The sequence below is a fragment of the Dipodomys merriami genome, unplaced genomic scaffold (genome assembly GCF_024711535.1).
Source record: "Dipodomys merriami isolate MVZ:Mamm:240054 unplaced genomic scaffold, mDipMer1.0.p SCAF_307, whole genome shotgun sequence".
NCBI lineage: Eukaryota > Metazoa > Chordata > Mammalia > Rodentia > Heteromyidae > Dipodomys > Dipodomys merriami.
In genome coordinates, this window is record NW_027204571.1 from 563784 (window position 1) to 588389 (window position 24606).

Here is a 24606-nt window from a genome sequence, read left to right on the forward strand (position 1 = left end):
GCTGGGATTATAGATGTGAGCCACCAGTGCCCCACTAAATGGCTTTTTATTTTACCCCAAATAAAGCAAATCATAAAACAATGATTTGCTTTTAAGGAAGAAATCAATACATTTAGTGTGTTTTGCAAATACCAATTATGATTTCGGGTGGGAGTTTAGCTGCTTCCTCAAATGAAGCTGATCTCTTAACTTTCCCATACCGAGAAATAGAGGACCATAGACATGAAGCTCTAGTCTCTCCAATCCTATAGTTCATAAACTACTTCAGAATTGATTAACTGCCTTCAAATACTGCAGCTTAGGTCAGGTGTCTCAGGTAGCCTTCACGTAAGTAGTGAGCCGTAAGTCTAAGTCAAAGCCTCTGGCGGCATGAAGGCCAATCGACGGCTGGGAGGCACACAGAGCACCCCCCAAGGCTCCGAAGCTGTCCTTACCCTGCAGACGGACATCTGGTTGGTGGTGAGTGTGCCTGTCTTATCCGAGCAGATGACAGATGTGCAACCCAGGGTTTCCACAGAAGGGAGGCTTCGAACAATGGCATTTTTCTTTGCCATTCTGCGTGTGCCAAGAGCCAGGCACGTGGTGATAACGGCGGGCAGCCCCTCAGGGATGGCGGCGACGGCCAGGGCCACTGCAATCTTGAAATAGTAGATAGCGCCTCGGATCCAGGAGCCCCCGTGAACCGGGTCGTTGAAATGCCCTATGTTTATGATCCACACAGCGATGCAGATGAGGGAGATGACTTTGGAAAGCTGCTCCCCAAACTCGTCTAGTTTCTGCTGAAGGGGTGTTCTCTCCTGTTCGGTCGCCACCATCTCATCCCGGATTTTGCCAATTTCTGTGTTGACCCCAGTTGCCACCACCACTCCCATGGCTTTCCCAGCAGCGATGTTTGTTCCCTAGAGAGCAGAGGACAGTCCTGGCATCACCATCACCTCCCAATTCACTGTCTCACAGCAATCTCCCGGCCCTTCGAGGCTACTATTCAAGCAAGCAGCAGCGTGGCACAGCACAGCCGCGTTGCACAGCACCCACGCCAACTCTGCACACTGCTCTGTTCTACGCAGGGCCTCCTTATCCCAGCGCAGGCGCTCCCCTTCCGCATCCCCCATCATCAGAACATTCAAGCCTCACATTCTCCATGTCTGGCTCTAGCACCAACATCACAACCTTCCCTCCTTTTGTCTGTTGAACAAGCAAAGTTAGCTGGTGGGCTATCTTAGGATTCTGCTCTCGAGAAGATGAAGTGGGCATACACTCACCTCACTTTACACTTTAATTCCTAGTGCCAGAATAACAGTTTCATTAATTTCACCATACCACGAAAGTACTTTACTTTTTATTATGTTCACACATTAAGAGTTCAAGCATGTTTGATCTATTTTTTTTTTTCTGCTCCTCAAAAACATGCCAATCAAAACAAAAGACAAGGAAGTCACACATCCACCATTTTGTGTTGTGGCGGGTTCTCCTCTGGCTCTGGAGAGCAAGCCGTCCTAGGCCTTGAGAACACTTACACACACTCACTGCCACGCAGCCACATCCCCGCTAACGTTCTCCAACAGCTGAGCCTGACCATGAAGAGTGAAATTATCTTTTAAAATTCCAACTGAAAAACATCTGTGGACCTTTACAGCCATGGGAATGTCTCCAAATAAAAATACAACGAGTTGGAGGCTGAGGCCTCAAAAGTAGTATCTACAAGAAAGACACCTGCACACCGATGTTTATCGAAGCTTTGTTCACAACAGTCCAATAGTGGAATTAGCCGAGGGACCTAACAACTCAAAGATGAATGGATGAATCTGTCACATATATACCATGAAATAGTATACTATTACTCAGATGTAAGGAGAAATGAACCCACATTATTTGCAGCAAAGTGGATGGAGCTGAAGACTAAGGCACTTAGCAAGATGAGCCAAGCGCCAAAAGCCCTATCAACACCCAAGCGGAGATCCAGACTCCATGCTGTGCACAGAGCTCGATTCTACTATGGGGCTGTGTGGGAGGAGGGAAAGCAATATCCAGAGTAAGTATGAAGACAGCACAAGATCTTTTGCTGAAAACTATTAAACAGGTAGTGAGAGGGCAGAAAATGCACAATAGAAGGGATTATTCTGACTAAAATACATGCAGCACATGTGAAATACTGTGGTGAAATCTCCTGATACAACTAATATTTACTTTAAAAAAAAAAGATGACAGGAGAGTGAAATGGGGTAACTATAAGGGGAAGGGGAAATGGAGAGGGTTAATGAGGATATGTCAAAATAGTTTATACACTCCACTCCTCTACAGCACACCTACACATGATAAAATACTTACAGAAAAAAGCATGTTCTTCTTATCTTGGTTGACAGCCCGAGGATCAGGGACAGGGTCAGTGTGCTTGATGACTGAAACTGATTCCCCTAGGCAGGTTGTGAGACAGATGGAATAGTTAGGTCTATGGGAAACACAGTGAAACCCAGGTACGGTCATCCGCAGCAACCTGCAGCGGACAACATTCACCCACACCAACCTATTAACATTCTTGAGAAATACCAACATGAGAAAAGGAAGCAAAATTTCAGTAATAAAAAGTGATATAAGCCAGGCGCCAGTGGCTCACGCCTGTAATCCTAGCTACTCAGGAGGCTGAGATCTGAGGATCATGGTTCAAAGCCAGCCCAGGCAGGAAAGACTGTCAGACTCTTATCGTCAATAAAAACCACAAGAAAACCGGAAGTGGCATCATAGCTCAAGTGGTAGAGCGCTTGCCTTGAGCTGAAGAGCTGAGGGACAGCGCCCAGGCCCAGAGTTCAAGCCCCATGACTGACCAAAAAAAAAAAAAAAGTGATATTATTGCTGGGTGCCAATGGCTCATGCTTGTAACCCTAGCTACTCAGAAGGCTGAGATCTGAGGATGGTGGTTCAAAGCCAGCCCAGGCAGGAAAGTCCGTGAGACTCTTATCTGCAATTAACCACCAGAAAACTGGAAGTGGTGCTGTGGCTCAAGTGGTACAGCACTTGCATTGAACTGAAGAGTTCAAGCCTTATGACCAAGCAAAAAAACAAAACAAAAAAATTGGTACTATAGCAAAGAATATCAGGATTACAATCAACATCAAAACTTTCCATTAAAAACCCAGCCCGTCACCGCTATTATATTAACTGCCCTTTAAAACTGGCAATGAGCCAGCTGGTGGCTCACATCTGTAATCCTAGAAATTCAGGAGGCTGAGAGCTGAGGATTACTGTTTGAGGCCAGCCTCGAAGAAAATCTGTGAGATGTTTCTCCGTTTAATTAAAAAGGAAAAAAGCCAGAAGTGGTGCTGTGGCTCAAGTGGTAGAATGCTAGCCTTGAGCACAAAGAGGCTCAGGAACAGTAGTGCCGAGGCCCTGAAGTTCAAGCCCCAGGACTGGTATTTTTTTTTTTTGGGGGGGGGGGGGCAGAGGGGGGAGGAGTAAGGAGCTGGTAGTGAAATATGTGTTGATAGCCTTTTGATTTTCTATTTATCCACTAATTCAGGTTAGCATTGTTTCAAAAGCTAATCTTCTAAAAACCTGACTTCCAGCTCTGATGAACACTCCACCCACACATAAATGGGAAGTGTTACAATTTCAGATATACAAGTGCGAAAGGCAGGTACTACCAAGTCACCCTTCCTGGCCAATTTTGTGTTCATTGTACACTTACTGTAGAGTGCTAGATGCAAGATTGGCATTCATAGCATGAAAAAAAATTATAGCCTGAAGGCACACATTAAATAATTTACTTTCCTCAAAATAGGGAGTTAATAATCCAGCCTCATTACTGCTGCTAGTGATATAATTAACTTTTTTAACTTTTGAAATGCAAAAACAAGCCAGGCAGGAAGTCTGCCTAAAGCCAGCCTGAGTAGGAAGTCCAAGAAGACCCGTATCTCCAGCCAACTAGAAAAAAGCCAGTTAGAGCTGTGACTCAAGTGGAAGAGCACTAGCCTTCGGCAAAAGGGCAAATGCGGGTCCAGTGCTGGCACCTAAAGGAAAAAGGAGCCGTGTGGGATGAAGCAAGCCGGCGTTCTTCTACCCCACGTGAGGGAGGATGGGTGCGATGCCACACAGGGGAGCAGCTACTACATACAGCACGCAACACACAGGGGAGCAGCTACTACAGCATGCAACAAGCGGAGCTTGAAGAGAGTTCAGTGACTTCTCAATATGCAATACTTACCTGTGAGAATTGACTGGTCAACTCGTAGAGTTGTAGATTTGATAGAAGTTAATCTTATATCAGCAGGAACTTTGTCACCAACTAATGAGAAGGAAAAGGGTAGCTAAAGTGAACAGCTTTGCAATAACTATCAACTTTGTATACTTCGTTTACTAACATATTTAGGTAACATGTTCTCTATACCATTACAACCTTCAGCTGAGGCAGAGGAAAAGATAAGCTATTCAAGCAATAAAGAGCTCCCTCCTAGCCGGGCGCTGGTGGCTCACGCCTGTAATCCTAGCTACTCAGGAGGCTGAGATCTGAGGATCGCGGTTCAAAGCCAGCCCGGGCAGGAGAGACCGTGAGACTCCTATCTCCAATAAACCACCAGAAAACCGGAAGTGGCGCTGTAGCTCAAGTGGTAGAGCGCTCGCCTTGAGCTGAAGAGCTGAGGGACAGCGCCCAGGCCCAGAGTTCAAGCCTCACGACCGACCAAAAATAAAAAAAATAAAAATAAAAAAAAATAAAAAAAAAGAGCTCCCTCCTTTCTTGTCTTCTTTCTTCTTTTTTTGGTAGTCTCTAGACTACGTAGCTCGAGCTGGCCTCAAACTCAAGATGCAACTGACTCTACCTCCAAGTGCTGAGGTTCTGAGGTTTCAAGCATTTATCACCATGACCAGCATATAGCTCTTCTAAGTGACACTGAATAACCTCACTAGATAAGTGAAAAATAAAGCTATTTCAGAAAAAAAAAAAGACAAATTATTACAGAAACTACTTTCTAAACATGAAACTAAAAAACAGCAATAGACTGAATTAGGGGCTGGGAAGGTGGCTCAAGTGGTAAGTGCTTGCCTCCCATGCATGAGGCCCTGGGTTCGATTCCTTAGCATGACATAAGGAGAAAAAACCAGAAGTGGCGCTGTGGCTCAAGTGGTATAGCGTTAGCCTTGAGCTGAAGAGCTCAGGCCCAGCGCCCAGGCCCAGAGTTCAAGCCCCACAACTGACCAATAAAAAAAAGACTAAGACTGAATTAGCAAGGATATATGGAAAACAGATTCTTTTTGTTTTCTTGCCAGTCCTGGGACTTGAACTCAGGGCCTGGCCACTACTGAGGAATGGAAGCCAGATTCATCTATGCATGCTAAGCAAGCACTCTACCACTAAGCTTACATTCCCAGCCCTGGAAACAGATTTTGTTGTTGTTGTTGGTCATGGGCCTGGGTACTGTCTCTTAGCTCTTCAGCTCAAGGCTAGCACTCTACCACAGTGCTCTACCACTTGAACCACAGCACCACTTCTGGTTTTCTGGTTTTGATTTTTTGTTTTCTTGGAGATAAGAGTCTCATGGACTTTCCTGCCCAAACTGGCTTTGAACGTGATCCTCAGATCTCAGCCTCCTTAGTAGCTAGGATTACAGGCGGAGCCACTGATGCCGGCTGGAAACATTCTTATATAGCACGACCAAAAGGTCTAGAAATTTCCCAGGTTTTTGAAAAAGTCAGAGGCACAAAAACACTGGAGACAACTCATTAGATACTAAGAGAGATTGAAGAAAATTGTTGGAACATTGCTAAAAAAGGAAATACTAAAGCCTAGAGGCCTGGTTCAAGCGACAGAACATTTGTCTAGCAAGGCCATGAACTCAAACTCCAACGTCAAGCAAGGCGGCTTCCTGTAGATGGTGCAGCGCTGTGACGCACTGTGGCACCAGCCATGAGCAGTCCACTTGGATTCATAGTCCACCTAGGTGTCCAGCTTTCCGGCCACATCACCAATGGCATCATTGTTAAGCACAGTATTTTCACTCTACAAATTCTTCTTTAAGGATTTACCTTAGAGACACAGTTTATTGAGTTTGTAACTTGGGGGTGGGGCTCAACTGGCGAGCACCTGCCTGCAAGCTGGACAAACAACAATATGTCAATCCAGGGGGAGGCTGGTGGCAGCGTGAGGAAGCGTTAATAAGCTGGCAACACCGGGCTGCTGACGTGAGGCGCAGGCAGAGACTTCCCACCTTACACTGCGCTATCTTTGGAAATTTGGATCATCAAATGAATGAACCAACCTCTTGCATAACCTGAAGATATTTTAAACAATTTAGCCTTCTTTCTTGGGCTAAAGAGTTTCTTATAATAGATTTTAAAGGATCCACATCTTAGCCCTTTTCCTTGAGGTACATTAAGTAAAATGCCACAACAAACACTCAGCAATTAAATAAAGCCAAAGTTCCACCGCAGCCTGAGAAGAGTACTCAGAATATAGTAGGTACTCAGCACTGCTGTGCATAGTACATACACACAAAACCAACAGACTGAAGCCAGGCACCAGTGGTTCATGCCTGTAATCCTAGCTACTCAGGAGGCTGAGATCTAAGGATCACGGTTCAAAGCCAGCCAGGTCAGGAAAAGTCCATGAGACTGTTATCTCCAATTAAACACCGGAAAACTGGAAGTGGCACTGTGGCTCAAGTGGTAGAGCGCTAGCCTTGAGCTGAAGAGCTCAGGGACAGTGGCCAGGCCCAGAGTTTAAGCCCCACAACTGACCAAAAGAAACCACACAAAAAAGAACCCAACTGACGGGGCAGTAAACAATGAGTGTAGGGGCTGAGACTGTATTTAGTGATGGGGTACTTGCAGGCACGTACCACCTAAGGGCCTAACCCCCTAAGTGCAGACAGCTGTCCCTTGACACTCTGAAAGGCAACCACGGTTGACCGGGAAGTATGCTCAGACAGCTAAAAATCCTTACAAAGCATCCTCCTGGAATTGCAAATAGTGTTTTTCAGTTACTTCAGACTTAGTTTACAAATGAATTATCACTAATTATGTATAAAGGAACAAGTAGACACCAGACTGGTTATCTCTTCAATTCAGTTTGTTTTTCTGAACTTCAGAGCTTTAAACCTGAGCGCAGGGAACAACTGTATAGCCTAAAAAGGCAACGTGGGCACAGGCCAGCAGTTTGTCAATACTGTCTCCAGAGACAAAGCTCATCCTCGCCTCTGACCGCTGGGACACATGCAGAAGGTGAAACCCTGCTGGCAATGCTTATGCAACCAACTGCAATGCTCCCACCAAATCAACTGAAGCTTTTCGCTCTGACACAATTCTGCTCTTGCTACATTGCAGGAAGCACAGCCAACAGATGATCAAGACAGTGAAGTAACCAGATCCAAAATGCAGCAGTCTCCAACATTTAAATGTTCCACAAAGATGCAAAGTTAAATGAATCCTGTAAATGTCTACTGCTGTCATAATGAATCTAACTTTACATGTCTCTGGATATTGTGAAATATGTACAAAAATACTACGACCCTAAGTGGAACATTTTCAGATGTTCCTTTGATGTCTGAAGGTAACTGACGTTGAGACTTTTTTGTCCTGTGTGGCACTGCAGCCCTTGCACTCTGAACACCGTCACACTTCTGAACTGTCACTGATGGACATAGTGATTCTATTTCAAAAATGCCAGGTATCAGGACTGGAGACATAGCTCAAGTGCTACAGCACTTGCCAACCCAGTGCAAGGCCCAAGCCCAAACTCCAGTGAAACAAGTAAACATGCTATGTGAAAATCCAAGCTTGCTGGGCACTAGTGGCTCATGGCTGCCATCCTAGCTAAACAGGAGGCTGAGATCTGAGAATTGTAGTTCGAAGCCAACCTGGGCAGGAAAGTCCATGAGACTGATCTCCAAAGCTGAAAGTAGAGCTGTGGCTCCAGTTCAAGTCCCAGGAAAAGCACAAAACAAACAAAACCCCACAACCTAATATAAGGAAAAATTACTGAAGATTCAACCTTATTGTATCACAGCTCTGGCCCTTGGTGTTTTGAGAAAGTATCTCAACTTTGTACAGCAGAGGGGCTGGCCTCAAACTTGTGATCTTCCCATCTCTGCCTCCTGGAGACTGGAATAATAGGAAGGAATTACCTACCCAGCTAGGAAAGTATCACTTTGTGGCAATAAATATCCAAGCTTAAATTTTCTGAATGATTAACAAGTTATCTTCTAGAGTGAGGTGGAATCAATACTATATTTAAAAGCTGCAAGAAAAATATTTGTACAATGATATTATAAAAACCAACTGTTCTTCCCCTAAAGGTCTAGTTAAATGTATGAAGACGCGGGGTCTCTGAAGCACAAAGTGCATTGACACACATTTAACTGTTCCCCAGAGTGAAGGATGAGGGCCTCCAATGACAAATGCTAGAGGGAGGAGGGAGGGGGTGAATGAATGAGTGAATAAACAATTGACCCTGGAAGCCCTTAAAAACTGGCCTTAAATTCTTCTCGACTTTCTTCCACCTCACAACTGCTTTTCTAACTCTAGCCAATTAAATATTTAGGAATTTAAAGCTGACGGGTGGAGGTTTATAACCTACAGATGGGTCAGGACCCCATTTGTAAGAGCATACAGTTCAATGAATTTGGAGTGGGGCCTAGGAATTCACATACTTTAAAGGTTTTCCAAATTAACTAGAAAACCAGGAAAAAGCTCCAAACCACAGGGCCTCCGACTCTGGGGGGCTCTTGCCAGGAGCACCGGCCTAAGAGTCTATACTAGCAATATTGCAAAGTAGCTTCCTTGAACACACATTAGAAGACAATCTCTTTGCGGAAAAATACTAAAGAAGCATAAATCCAAACTGGTTGTTTTTTGTGCCGGTTCTGGGGCTTGAACTCAGGGCCTGGGTACTGTCCGAGCTCTCCTTTGAGCCACGGCTCTACTTCCAGCTTTTTGCTGGTTCAACTCATTCTTATCTCCAATTAACAGACTTCTCTGCTGGCTTGAATCATGATCCTCGGATCTCAGCTTCCAGAGTAGCTAGATACAGGCATGATCCCTCAGTACCCAGTGCAAACTGGTCCACTAACCCCTCTATACTTTGACCATTTTCTTAGCTAGAAGAACCTTCACATCACTTTGACCAACCTATGTCATGTTTTATACATAGTTAAGGCCAAGAAGTAAAAAGAAGTTATGCCTAAGGAAAGGTCAATTAATAAAATACTTCTATAACATGCCAAGTGACTCTACATAATTCCATTTTTTTTTTTTTTTTTTTGCCGGTCATGGGGCCTGAACTCCGGGCCTGGGCCTGGGCGCTGTCCCTCAACTCTTCAGCTCAAGGCTAGCACTCTCCCACTTGAGCTACAGCGCCACTTCCGGTTTTCTGGTGGTTTATAGGAGATAAGAGTTTCACCGACTTTCCTGCATGGGCTGGCTTTGAACCGGGATCCTCAGATCTCAGCCTCCTGAGTAGCTCGGATGACAGGCGTGATCCACTGGTGCCTGGCAACAGGACCATTCCTTTTTGTCTGCAAGATTGAATTTCAGACTCTCCCATAAAGCAGGGTTCCCAAGATTGTTTAATGTGCGGCACTGAGATTGATTCAAGAGCCCAGTGCACACTAGGCACGCCCTCAGCCACTGAGCGACACCTCCCCCACAACTTGTGTGCATTTCAGAAGAGGGGAATTTCAGCGCGGCGAGCAAGGCAGGCAGTGCTGCTCCAATGACGGCGTCCCATACTGTTTCCTGGACGGGGCTGCCAGGGCCGAGGGCAGGTTGGACAGCGGGAAGTTCTTACTCTTGCCAAGGGAATGCTCTCATTTTTAATTCCAGTTTTGGTTTGTTTTTGGTTTTGTTTTTTTTTGACTCTTTGGGTTGAGGCAGGTTAAATAAAGAATAATCTGTATTTGAAAGAAACTACCTTCCATTTAACACCTGACTTTAAATTCATCCTTCACCTCCTACAGTCCGGTTCTTTCCTCTCTACTGTAGAAAATTTGAACAAAACTCTTAGAATATACTTTAAGAACACAAGAAGAGTCGCCTAAAGGAAATTACTGCTCTGCCACACTCTAGAAGTGAATGGAAGTTTTAAACTTCAAAGAGTTTAGAAACCATGGGATTTAAATATACTCATGTTTTGGGCTGGGAATGGGAAGGTGGCTCAGTGGTAGAGCGCTTGCCTTGCATACATGAGGCCCTGGGTTCAATTCCTTAGCACCACATAAGCAAAAAGGAAAAAGCTGGAAGTGGCCCTGTGGCTCAAGTGGTAGAGCGCTAGCCTTGAGCTGAAGAGCTGAGGGACAGCGCCCAGGCCCAGGCGCGGACGGAGTTCAGGCCCCATGACCGGACCAAAAAGCAAAAACAAAACAAAACAAAAAAAAAACCAAATATACTCATGTTTTAAAACTAACACTCCTCAGAATTCAGGGCCTGGCACCACGGTTTGGCTTTTTCAAGGCTGGTGTCTTCCTTTGAGTCATATTTCTACTTCCTGGTTTTTGGCTGTCAATTAGAGACAAGAGTCACCGACTTTCCTGTCTGGACTGGCTTTGAATTGTGATCCTCAGATCTCAGCCACCAGTGCCCAGTTAGCTTGAGACATTTTTAAATTATAAAAACAAAACACGCAGTCAAGTGCTGGTGGCTCACATCTGTCATCCTAGCTACTCAGGAGGCTGAGATCTAAGGATCAGGATTCAAAGTCAGCCCAGGCAGGAAAGGCCATGAGACTCTTAATCTCCAATTAAGACACAGACAGACACAGACACAACCACACAGACAGACAGACAGACACACACAGACACAGACACAAACACACAGACACACAGACACACAGACACAGACAGACACAGACACACACAGACACACACAGACACACACAGACACACACAGACACACACAGACACACACACACAGACACACACACACAGACACACACACACACACACACACACACACACACACACACACACACACACACACACACACACACACACACACACACACACACACACACACACACACACACGAGCTATGGCTCAAAGTGGTAGAGAGCTAGCCTTGAGTCAGAGCTTAGGGACAGTGCCCAGGCTTTTAAAGGTGAAATACTATCAATGGCTTATCATCAAACCATTGTTTTTCTCTCCCTCCCTCCCCCTGCGCCCCCCCCCCCCCCCCCCCCGTCACGAGTCTTGAACTCTGGGCCTGGGCACTGTCCCTGAGCTCTTCAGCTCAAAGTGTTCTACAACCAGGAAAAAGCTCCAAACCACAGGGCCTCCGACTCTGGGGGGCTCTTGCCAGGAGCACCGGCCTAAGAGTCTGCACTAGCAATACTGCAAAGTAGCTTCCTTGAACACACATTAGAAGACAATCTCTTTGCAGAAAAATACTAAAGAAGCATAAATCCAAATTGGTTGTTAATCAGAGATAAGAGTCTCAGAGACTTTCCAGCCCAGGCTGACTTTGAACTGTGATCCTCAGATCTCAGCCTCCTGAGTAGCTAGGATTATAGGTGTAAGCCACTGGGGCCCCAGACTTCAAGCCATTAATAGTATTTATCACCTTTACATCTTTATGAATAACACTGATTATAAAATGGGTTATTAAAACAAAACCAGCCCTCTTCCTATATTAGCACATACAGATCTGTGTCTTTTTACAATGGCTGAATAGGAATAACCATAGGTAGAGGTGCTGCTTTCTTGTGAGTGTACTATAGGGTTTTTACAAGTTACTAATTCAACTTGCACAACTCATAAAGAATGGGTGACACCTTCACTCCTGGTTTATAAACAAGGCACCTCTAAGGTCACAGCATTTTACTGCCATACTAGTCTCCACTTCCATGGCCTTCTAATTTTTTTCTAGTAAAATACTGCAAATACTTTTATGCCCCCTTTTACTTCTGTAAGACAGAAACACAATAGAATTCCCTACAAATTCTACTTCCACCAAATTTATATCCTTGCCATTACTTTCAAATTCATGGTTGTCCCAGTAATGGCAATGTTGAGTACCTTGCTTACTTTTCAAAAACCTTACTATGGCTAATATGTCACGATTAGGAAAAGTGGTCGGTCCTGTGGTTTCTTCTGGTTTGTTTGTTTTTTGGTCGGTTGTGGGGCCTGAACCCTGGGCATAGGCACTGTCCCTCAGCTCTTCAGCTCAAGGCCAGTGCTCTACCACTTGAGCCACAGTGCCACTTCTAGTTTTCTGAGTGGCTTATTGAAGAGTTTCATGGACTTTCTTGTCCAGGCTGGCTTTGAACCACAATCCTCAGATCTCAGCCTCCTGAGTAGCAAGGATTATAGGCGTGAGCCACCGGCGACCGGCTTGGTTTTTTGTTTTTTTTGGGTTGGTCATAGAGCATGAACTCTGGGCCATGTTCCTCAGCTTTTCAGCTCAAGGCTAGCGTTCTACCATTTGAGCCACAGCACTACTTCAGGTTTTCTGGTGGTTTATTGGAGACAGGAGTCTCACGGACTTTCCTGCCTGGGCTGGTTTTGAACGGTGAGTAGCCAGGATTAGAGGCATGAGCCACTGGTGCCCAGCCTGGTTTTTTTTTTTTTAATTGTTGCTTTCTTCACATTTTAATCTCAATGGCAAGAACTGAAAGCTGACACTTGACTGGTACTGTGATGAAACTGAGTGGAAGACAAAGTGATTACAGGAAGTCAAAGTGCCAGCCCATGAAATCAGGTCAGCCTTCCAGATCAACTGGTCCATCAGGGCCTAAGAGCAGGAGAGACTTCCCAGCGTACCTCACCTGTCAGTTCAATGTCTCAGCTATACTGCCTGAAGAGATAAAGCTTGTACGTCTCAAAACTGCTTGTAATACACCTACACTATTTTTTTGTTTTCAACTATTTTGCTCTTAAGTACAAGTTAACATGAAGAGTTTCCGTTTCTACATTTACAGTAACAAAAATCATCATAAAAGGCTGCGATGTAGCTCAGAGGCAGAGTGCTTGCCTAAATATTAGAACACTTTAAGACGAATTACCCTATCCCCACCAAAAAAAAAAATCACTTCCTCAGGTACCTAGATACGTATCTTAGACTTGTACCTCTAGCTAGCCTTATTTCCCCATTCTTCTCACTGTGAAACAATCTCACCAAAACATGATCAATCGAACACATCTCTTCCATGAACATATAACAACTGTTTATTCTAACAATGTCTCACCAACACTATGTAAATTGCTTAAATCACATAATTACATTGTTTAATCATATTTATTTGTTTTTTCTTTGGGGTAGAGCCACACCTCTAGCCCAGCTTTTTTGCTGGTTAATTGGAGATGATAGTCTTGGCAGACCTACCTACCTGGGCTGGCTTCAAAGCATGAACCAACAGCCTCCAAAGTAGTTAGGATTACGGGTATTACAGTCAACTGTACCAGGATCCAAATTTCAATTCTTTTTTTTGGCCGGTTGTGGGGCTTGAACTCAGGGCTTGGGCTTTGTCCCTGAGCTTCTTTTGTTGAGCTCAGAGCTAGCGATCTACCACTTGAGCTACAGCACCATTTCCAGTTTTTGAATGGTTAATTGGAGATAAGAGTCTCATGGGGACTTGGCTTGAAATCATGATACTAAGATCTCAGCCTCCTGAGCAGCTAGGATTACAGGCATGAGCCAACAACACCTGGCTCCAAATTTCAATTTTAAAAACCAAATATTCAGCATCCTAGGAAAAGCCCATAAGACTCTTATCTCCAATTAATCACCAGAAAAAGGAAGTAGCACTGTGGCTCAAGTGGTAGAGCGCTCGCCTTGAGCTGAAGAGCTGAGGGATAGCGCCCAAACCCAGAGTTCAAGCCCCACAACCGACAAAAACAAACAAATTACAGGCATGAGCCTCGGTGCCTGGCTAGCCTTCAGTATTTTTAAAGGGTTATTTAAAACAAAAGGACCAGGTGCTGAGGGCTCACCTGTAATCCTAGCTACCCAGGAGGCTGAGATCTGAAAATCACCATTCAAAGCCAGCTCACACAGGAAAGTCTGTGAGAGTCTTATATCCAATTAACCACCAGAAAACTGGAAGTAGTACTCAAAGTGATAAAGTGCTAACCTTGAGCAAAAAGACCGGCCGAGTTCAAACCCAATGACTAAGCACGCACGCACACACACACACGCACACACACACACACACACACATGCGTGCATGCGCAAGTGCAGGCCTACACAAGCATTCATCTTCTGGGCAGGAGGAAATCCATAAGACTTTAACCACCAGAAAGCTGGAAGTGGAGCTGCAACTTAAAGTGCTAGAGTGCTAGCCTTAGCAAAAATGCTGAGAGATCAGCGGTGGCTCATGCCTGTCATCCTAGCTACTCAGGAGGCTGAGATCTGAGAGTTGTGATTCAAAGCCAGCCTGGGCAAGAAAGTCCGTGAGACTCTTATCTCCAATAAACCACTAGAAAACAGGAAGTAGCGCTGTGGCTCGTGTGGTAGAGTGCTGGCCTTGAGCTGAAGAGCGCAGGGACAGCACCCAAGCCCAGAGTTCAAGCCCCACAACCAACAACAACAACAACAACAACAAATTCCCAGAGACAGCACCCAGGCCCTGAAGTCAGGCCCCACAACTGACCAAAAAAAAAAAAAAAGAGTCTCACAGACATTCCTGCCCAGACTGGCTTTGAACAGTGATCCTAAGATCTCAGCCTCCTGAGTAGCTAGGATTACAGGCGTGAGCCACCAGCGCCTGGCCTAAAACCATAGTCTTATAGAAACTCCAAAGCATATTCGATTTTGTTAAGATTGTGTCATTTCTATCACTTGCATAATCTTAAAATAGAAATCACTCCAGAGCATGGTACAAGACAGGAGTCATCTAAGGCTATTTATGTCCTTGTGCTATTCATCAACCCTACGTTACCAAGATACATAAAGTTTGTTTTAAACAATCCTAAAAACAGTGCCTTTGAGAAGTCAATAAATAAGCCCGAGGCATATAGCAACTTCCCAAGATTCCAAAAAACAACTTTTTTGGTAATCATAGCTTGAATCACTTTTATAACATTTGCAGATATTATAAGAATCTAAAAACAGTGAGTCTTACTTCTTACAAGACTATACATAGCTTTGCTACTTTTGGTACCAATCAATTCAGAGAAATATTTTGTTGGCATTAAGATAACACTAAACTAATGCAGCTTCAAAATTTATGGGTCACTAGCTTCATATTTCTATTTGCCAAATGAATGTTACTTAGCACTAGTGCTGTAGCTACTTCTAAGGTTCACACAAGATTGCTTATACAATCTCTCCTTGAATAGATTATAGCTAGTAAAGCAAATTTTAAGATAATAAGCTCCTAACTGGGCAATGGTAGCTCACTCTTGTAATCCTAACAATTCAGGAGGCCAAGATCTGAGGACTATGGTTCAAAGCCAGGCCAGGCAGGAAAGTTCATGAGACTCTTATCTCTAGTTAACCAGCAAAAACCCAAAAGTGGAGGTGTAGCTCACTTGGCAGCTTTTTTACCTGCTTTTTTTTTTTTTTTTGGTTGGTCATGGGGCCTGAACTCTGGGCTTGGGCACTATCCCTGCGCTCTTCAGCTCAAGGCAAGTGCTCTACCACTTGAGCCACAGCGCCACTTCCGGTTTTCTAGTAGTTTTAAGAGTCTCACAGACTTTTCCTGCCCAAGCTGGTTTTGAACCTCGTTCCTCAGATCTCAGCCTCCTGAGTAGCTAAGATTACAGGTGTGAGCCACCAGCGCCCGGCTCTACCTGCTTCATAGATAGATAGATAGATAGATAGATAGATAGATAGATAGATAGATAGATGGATAGATAGATAGATAGATAGATAGATAGATAGATTGGTAGAGTGTTTGCATGAAGCCCTGGGTTCCATTCTTCAGCACCACATAAACAGAAATAGCAGGAAGTGGCGCTGTGGCTCAAGTGGTAGAGCACTAGCCTTGAGCTGAAAAGCTGAGGGACAATGCCCAGGCCCTGAGTTCAAGCCCCATGACCAACAAAAGCAAAACAAACAAAACCACCATGTCCGTTATCCTTAAAGCTATTGCCCTTGTTTCTTGCCCTCATTTCTTGCCTGGCCTATTAAAAGTCCCTTTTTATCTCTAGCCTTCCCCCTTCTGACCTATTTTCTTTATAACCACCAGAATTCCTTTACATTTTTGCTAGTAAATTGACAGTAAATCCTGAATGAGGTTTATAGATTCCTGTTTATATCAATTTCCTGATTTGATCATTTCCCAGCCTTGGCAACAAAGTCTGTGAGACTCTTATCTCCAATTACCCATGAAAAAGCCAGAGCTTTGGCTCTGGCTTGAACTGTGGCTCAAATAGTAGAGTACCAGCCTTGAACTCAGGGACAGCAAGCACATAGGTCCTGAACTCAAGCCCCAGAACTAGCAAAAAAAAAAAAACAAAAACCAATAACAAATATATATAGCTTTGAGAAAAGGACTACGTTCAGAAATTTAATAATCCAGAAAGAAGACTCACCAGCAACCTCTACAATATCACCAGGAACTATGTCTTTGGCTTTAATCCGCTGGACGCTCTTGCGGTCCTGGCGGTACACCTTGCCCATCTCAGGCTCATACTCCTTCAGGGCTTCTATGGCATTTTCAGCATTCCTCTCCTGTGCAGAAGAAACCAAAGGTTAGTAGCAAACACTATCTGCTAGTTCTAACTTTTAAGTTCTAGCCAAAGGACTTCCTTTCATTTAAAAAAGAAACAAAGACAAAAGTACACTAGTAACATTTATACTAATTCACAGTGTAAGGCAATAAATATTTTAAAAGGGTACTTAGGCCAGGTACCTATAATACTAGCTACTCAAGAGGCTGAGATCTGAGGATTGTGGTTTGAAGCCAACCAGGTTGAAAAGTCCATGAGACTCTTATCTCTAACTGCCAAAAAGCTAAAAATGGAGCTGTGGCTCAAAGTGATAGAGCACTAGCCTTGAGCAAAAAATGCTCAGTGACAACATCCAGACCCTGAATTCAAGCCCATACCAACACAAAAATTAATTACTTAAATATGAAAAGATAAGCTAGGATGATAGTTACATCTGTAATCTTAGAACTTGGGAGGCTGAGGCAGAAGGATACAGAGTTTGAGTTGAACCTAGACTATACCACAAGATACTGTCTCAAAAAACAACTTCCCCACACCCCCCAAAAGGGGATAAATTACAAAGTATACACTACAGTCCTTAGCACTGTCACATCCAGTCACACACACTCACATGAAAATCAGTGCAGCTGGGGCTGGGATGGTGGCTCAGTGGTAGAGTGCTTGCCTTGCATGCATGAGGCCCTGGGTTCAATTCCTCAGCACCAAATAAGCAAAAAGAAAAAAGCCGGAAGTGGTGCTGTGGCTCAAGTGGTAGAGCGCTAGCCTTGAGCTGAAGAGCTGAGGGACAGTGCCCAGGCCCAGAGTTCAGGCCCCATGACCGGACCCTCCCCCCGCAAAAAAAAAAAAATCAGTGCAGCTTCTACTGAGGCTCTCCACAGCACTTAGGTGTGCCAAGCAAACAGTACCTCAACACAAGGGTCATGAGCATTAAGCTTTAGTAAAATGCTTCATGTTTTAGCACACAGAAAATGCTATGGAAGAAGAACTGAAAGTAAATCATATGGTGTCACAAATTCGAAGAGCTATCATTCTAATGATAAAGACAAGGATATCACAGGAATTCTCTGCAGTACCACCAGGCACGCATGTATTACTTTCAGCATCAGATACTAACATTATCAATCTTAAGTCAGTTTTTCTTCCCAATTTCGAAATTGGAGATAAGGACTCAAACTTGCCTAAAGCTGAATGACCAAAGCTACCATTCTGAGTGCCTCACTTTTAATGCAAGCAACCCTGCAAAAGTATAGCAGATGTTACATGTGGGGATCTCATGATGAAATTTCCTTTAGTTTATCTCCATCATCTTTCAATGAACAAGTACTAGACCATTTAACTATAAGGTCAATATTGTAAAGGGCCTTCAGTCTAAATGCAAAAGTTATTATTAGAATAAATTATCATCATTGCTGCTCTTCAACTGATGTAAAATGTGAAACAAGCTTCAAGATTTTCTCCCCTCTAAGTTTATAAATCATGATAGTTCACTTCCTACCCTTCAAGATCACATCAAGTAGAACCTAATGGGCTGCTCAAGGTTATGGAGGTGTTTCCAGAGTATTCTATTTTGCTCAACTAAAACAAGCACAATCATATTTGAATGAGATAAGCTACATATTTCAGACTCTGAGAAAAAGATCATAATTAAAATCACCCTGATAGTTTTAATTGAGTGGAGCAGAAGAAGCTATCAAAAATCATGCTTAGGCTGGGAAGGAGGTTCAGTGTAGTGTTTGCCTTGCATACATGAGGCCCTGGGTTCAATTCCTCAGCACCACATAAGCAGAAAAAGCCGGAAGTGGCACTGTGCCTAAAATGGTAGAGCTGAGGACAAGCCCAGGCCCAGAGTTCAGGACCCATGACCGACAAAAAAAAGAAAGAAAAAAAAAAAATCACGCTTAGCCAGGTGGCAGTGTTTCATGTGTATAATTGTACTCAGGAGGCTGAGATCTGAGGATCGTGGCTGGGAGCGCGCTTAGGCAGGAAAAGTCCATGGGACTCCAATGTCCAAAAAAAAAAAAAAAAAAAAAACCTGAAGTGTAACTATGGCTCAAGTGGAAGAGTGCTATCCTTGAGCATTTTTTGCAAAGACAGCTCAGAGAAAGTGCCTAGGCATGCATGCACACACATAATCATGTTAACACAGAGAATAGGAAACATAATAATAGATTTAAACCAATTACACCAAAAACAGTCTACTTGGAAGAAATATAAATATAGCTCACGTATAACAAAAAGGTAACAAGGTTATAGGTTTTCAAGTTTAAGGTCAGCTGGGGTTATATGCTGAGACCCTATCTTAAAACAAAAACTTTGGAGATAAACTTCAGTGATAGAGAACTCAATATAGCACATTTGAGGCATGCTGAGCTCTCTACCACCACAAAAAGAACAAAATTCTCTCCTTGCTTTTGCTCAGATTGGTCTCAAAAACTCCTGGGTCAGGTGAGCATTCTAAATCAGCATCCTAAGTGCCAACTTCTCTTCCTTGTGGTGCTGGGAGTGGAGGGTTCTGTGCATGCCTCACAAGTGTCATACACATAGCACCATTTATTTCCAGCCTTTCCCATCCATTTTCTTTAGGTACTATTACTATGGAGAAGAAATTGTAAAAACTGCGTATGTATAAGGTATAGTTTGTCATTCATTAGAACATACATGTGCCGGGCGCTGGTGGCTCACGCCTGTAATCCTAGCTACTCAGGAGGCTGAGATCTGAGGATCGCAGTTCAAAGCCAGCCCGGGCAGGAAAGACCGTGAGACTCCTATCTCCAATAAACCACCAGAAAACCAGAAGAGGCGCTATAGCTCAAGTGATAGAGCGCTTGCCTTGAGCTGAAGAGCTGAGGGATAGCGCCCAGGCCCAGAGTTCAAGCCCCACGACCGACCAAAAAAAAAAAAAAGAACATACATGTAGCCTTTCAATAGAATTTTTTTATTTTGCTATCATTATTGGGGCTTAAACTTAGGGTCTAAGCACTGTCACTTTTTCTCTCAAGGCTGGTGTTCTACCACTTGAGCCACACCTCTACTTCTGGCCTGTTTTTTGGCTGGTTAATTGAGGAAGAATCCCCAATTGGGGGGGGAAGGGGGAGAAGGAGAAGGATTGGGATTGGGGGGGAGGGGGGAGGCTGGGAAGGGATGTGAAGGATAAACAAAGGAGGAGGCTGCAATGCTTGGTAAGAAATGTACGCATTATCCTGCCCATGTAATTGTAACTCCTCTGTACAGTATGTTCACAAATAAAATTAAATTAAATTAAAAAAAATAAAAATAAAAAAGAATTCCCAATTGAGTAAGAATCTCATAGATCAGCCGGGCACTGGTGGCTCACACCGGTAATGCTAGCTATTCAGAAGGCTGAGATCTGAGGCTTGCGGTTCAAAGCCAGCCCAGACAGGAAAGTCCATGAGAAGATTCTTTTTTGTTTGTTTTTTTTTTTTGGGTCTGGTCATAGGACCTGAACTCTGGGCCTGGGTGCTGTCCCTCAGCTCTTCAGCTCAAGGCTAGCGCTCTACCACTGAGCCACCTTCCCAGCCCGTCCATGAGATTCTTATCTCCAATTAACCACCTGAAAACTGGAAGTAGTGCTGTGTCTCAAGCCTTGAGCTGAAGGACAGCGCTCAGGCCCAGAGTTCCACGATCAAAGGGGGGGAAAAAATATCTCACAGACCTTCCTGCCCATAGTGGCTTCCAATCACAATCCTCAGATCTCAGCCTCCTGAGTAGGTAGGATCACAGCTATGAGACAATGGCACTCAACAGATCTATTTTTAACGAACATATTAGGAAAAAAGAGGTAGTGGAGAGATTAGTGCAGCTTCTTCAAAAATCACCTATATAAATTACCACTTACCTGCCACACACCAACAATTGCATTGGCTACTAATATAAGCAGAATCACAAAAGGTTCTACAAAGGCTGTAATGGTTTCTTCACCTTCTTCAAACCAAGCCAAAACCTAGAAGAGAAAATGCCATGCATTAGACTGTTATGTCGTTAGGCTTAGTGACACTGTTATAACAAAAGTGGTTGGCATTAAAGGAATTATGATAGACAAAACCTCTTTTCTTACATTGTCTAAAAACAAATGGAGGCAAAATGTTATTATATAAACAACCAGCTCATAGTGTTCATAATCACTCTTGGGAGTCCAAACTATGTAGCTTCTTAACAATATACAAGAGAGAAATTTATTTTTTGATGTAGTAATTCTGTTTAAAACCTAAGTATCTAACTCATTTTATATGCGTAACTTCAAAGAAATAAAACTTTAAACTCTTGATTTTACTAAAGTAAAAGGTGAACATCAGTCGTGTTGATTTAATAATCACATGAAATAACACTAATGTGTGTACAAACTCATAATAAAAACCAACATGTAGCTGGGCGCTGGTGGCTCATGCCTGTAATCCTAGCTACTCAGGAGGCTGAGATCTGAGGATAGCGGTTCAAAGCCAGCCTGGGCAGGAAAATCTGTGAGACTCTTATCTCCAAGAAAATACCAGAAAACCGAAAGTGGCGCGGTAGCTCAAATGGTAAAGTGCTAGCCTTGAGCTGAAAAGCAGAGGGACAGCGCCCAGGACCAGAGTTCAAGCCCCAGAGTTCAAACCCCATGGCCAACAAAAATAAAAACACTAAAAACAAAACCCACTAATATGATCATTGACTCATATTTGTAGTATATAAGCCATTAATGGCCTATTTTCAGTGATAATACCAAAAGTCAACTCAGAATTACAAGGATATTCTGAGATGATGAATATATTCTGAAGGTTATCAACCACATTGCATCTAGCAACATGGCACTTTAGAGATGACTTAAGTCACAAGGAAGGAGCTGAGGGAGAACTGATGACCCAAGGCCAGCCTGGAGAACAATGCAAGGCCATCTGCGCCCCCCAGTGCTCCCCCCCCCGCCCCAATCTACAAATTAACAACCACACTATATTGTTTTTAATCAAACCATTATGAAAGTGGCAAGAAGAGAACACAAAGAATCTCAGTAATAATGATAAAGAGCATGGACTTGATGCCAGTGGCTCACACCTGTGATCCCAGCTACTCAGGAGGCTGAGATCTAAGGAATGGGGCTCAAAGCCAGCCTGGGCAGAAAAGTCCAGATTCTAATCTCCAATTAGCCAGGAGGGGGGAAAAAAAAAAAAGCTGAAAATGGAGGTGTGACTCAATAACAGAGCCACTACTATGAGCAAAAAAGCCAAGTTAGAGCCTAAGGCCTGAGTTCAAGCCCCAGTCCTGGCACACAAACACATAAAAAATTTTAAAACCCAGAGTAATTTCAATGGTTACAAATTTAAGCAGAAACCAAAAAATGAAAAATGCCAATCACCAGTAGCAACTTCATGGAAACTGCCAATTCTAAAGATTCAATCTGGAAAGTGTGGTTTGCTAAACAAACATACCCAACATTGCTTTAAAAAGTTAAAACTGTCCATATTTCATTATTTAGTTAAAAAAAGACAGACATGATTTATGATAATAAAGACTACATTTGTACTTAGTCAAATACTAAATAATGTTAAGCTTTTGCACAACTAGCAAATGATCAAAAATGACAATTACAACAAGGCTTAATATGAATTTTACAAGAGAGCAACACTCAATTAACAAATTAAAGCAGGGGAAAAACAAAAGCAGCAGCACCCATGTCCCGACACATGTCAATCACCACTGGCAATTGAGGCGGAAGAAAATCAGAATGAATGTGACACGTGCTGCCACTGGCTTTCAACAGGCCAGTCCCTGCAGTAAGGGCAGGCCTAATGCCAGAATGAAAATTTCTCTAGGAAGACATAAATTTTGGTAGCTGCAGGATCACAGCTGCTGATACTGGCCTTCCAAACATTTGCCAAGGAGAGCATATCAGAAATAAGAAACTTAATTAGCTCTTAGGGGAGAAAAATTGCTCAACTTGAAGAGTGACTAGGGCCTTTCTAAAAGGTCAGTGAGGCATTAACAGCTGTTAGATAAGCTTCGCACCCTGTTAAAGCTGGTATGAATTTCCTCCTCGGCAGCCAAGCCTGGGGGATACACTTACAGCAACATCCCTTAACCGCTGGAGCAAAAGGATTAAGGCAAGCAGTGTCAAGGAATACCTCCACTTTTCAAGCAACGCATATGGCTGGGCGTGGTTGCACAGCCTCTGATCCCAGCTACTTGGGAGGCAGATAGGGATAGGAGGATGGTGGTCTGAGACCAAGCAAAAAGGTGAGCTCCTATCTGGAAAAAACTAAAGAAACAAAGAAGAAGAAAAAGTATGATTCAAGCGGCAGAGCACCTGCCTAGCAAACACAAGGCCTGTGAGATCAAACCCCAGTGCTACCAAAAGAAAAAGAAACATATTTTTCATGAATAGGATTTCAAGTGTCAAAGAATCCTAATTTGTGCAAGGCAGTAGGCTTCTCTTTTAGGTGGCCTTCCTTTAACTGTTATGCTCAGGAAATACAGGCATTTTTTTTTTTTTTTGGTCAGTCAGGGGCTTGAACTCTGGGCCCGAGCACAATTCCTCAGCTCTTCAGCTTAGGGCAAGTGCTTTACCACTTGAGCCACAGCGCCACTTCCAGTTTTCCTAGTTCACTGGAGAAGTCTCACAAACTTTCCTGCCTGGGCTGGCTTTGAGCCTGGATCCTCAGATTTAGCCTCCTGAGTAGCTAGGATTACAGGTATGGGCCACTGGCTTCCGGCACATTCTTATACTTACTTGACACATACTCATTTCTGCTTGATGAGAAGCTAGTGGGCCAATCTCATGAAGATGAAAGCATGGTATCCAATCTAGTTAAAACTGACAACCAGGGGCTGGGAAGGTGGCTCAGTGGTAAGAATGCTTGCCTTGCATGCATGAGGACCTGGGTTCGATTCCTCAGCACCACATAGGCAGAAAAAGCCGGCACTGTGTCTCAAGTAGTAGAGCTCTAACCTTGAGCTGAAGAGCTCAGGGATGGCGCCCAGACCCAGAGTTCAGGCCCCACGACCGACCAAAAAAAAAAACTGACAATCAGTAATTTCTGAATACTTTTTTTTTTTGGGGGGGGGTGGTCAATCATGGGGCCTGAACTCCAGGCCTGGGCTGTCCCTCAACTTTTTGTTCAAGACTAGCACTCTACCACTTTCAGCCACAGCACCTCTTCCAGTTTTCTGATGATTAGAGAGAAGAGTCTCACAGACTTTCCTGCCTCTGCTGACTGTGAACCACGATCCTTAGATCTCAGCCTGTAGAGTATGTAGGATTACAGACATTAGCCACCAATACCTGACCGTTTCTGAATAGTTTAGAGATAATGCCTCAAAATCATAAATAACCCAGAGAATTATGTGCTACAGCCCCAGGTGAAGATGAACCAATTTAATTAACTGATAAGCAATCCAAAACTGATTGCTGGTGGATCATGCCTGTAATCCTAGCTACTCAGAAGGCTGAGATGTGAGATTACAATTCAAACCAGCCCAGGCAGGAAAGTCCATTAGACTTTTATCTGCAATTAATCACAGAAAAATCCCCAAATGCTAGAGTGCTAGCTTTGGAGCCCAGGGACAGTGCCTAGGCCCAGAGTTCAAGCCCCACGACCAACCAAAAAAAAAAAAAAAGGGTCTCATGGACTTTCCTGCCCAGGCTGGCTTTGAACTGCAATCCTCAGATCTCAGCCTCCTGAGTAGTTAGGATTACAGGCATAAGCCACCTACACCTGGCTTTTCATGCTTTTTTTTTTTTTTTTTTTTTTGGTCAATCATGGGGCTTGAACTCTGGGTCTGGGCGCTGTCCCTCCAGCTCTTTAGCCTAAGGCAAGAGCTCTACCACTTGAGCAACAGCACCACTTCCGGCTTTTTCTGCTTATGTGGTGTTGAGGAATTGAACCCAGAGCCTCATGCATGCTACAAGGCAAGCACTCTACCACTGAGCCACCTTCCCAGCCCTCATCCCATTAAAAAAAAAAAAAAAAAAAAAAAAAATGAAAACAGGAGAAAAATTCAACCACTACATAATGTATTATTTCTT

General features: G+C 43.7%; 1 protein-coding gene across 2 annotated transcripts in view; it reads right to left on the reverse strand.

Moving 5' to 3' along the window:
• LOC138840927 (sarcoplasmic/endoplasmic reticulum calcium ATPase 2) overlaps nt 1-24606 on the reverse strand; it is a 43666-nt gene that overhangs the window by 13704 nt on the left and 5356 nt on the right. For both annotated transcript variants that reach the window (XR_011376272.1, XM_070041360.1), the window contains exons 4-8: nt 20446-20550; nt 16452-16590; nt 4199-4279; nt 2329-2414; nt 435-899 (exon numbers count right to left, since the gene is read on the reverse strand). Coding sequence is in view for 1 of the 2 variants with exons in the window: in XM_070041360.1 (XP_069897461.1) it covers nt 435-899; nt 2329-2414; nt 4199-4279; nt 16452-16590; nt 20446-20550 (876 nt within the window). In the remaining variant the exon portion in view is untranslated. The remainder of the gene's footprint in view (nt 1-434; nt 900-2328; nt 2415-4198; nt 4280-16451; nt 16591-20445; nt 20551-24606) is intronic.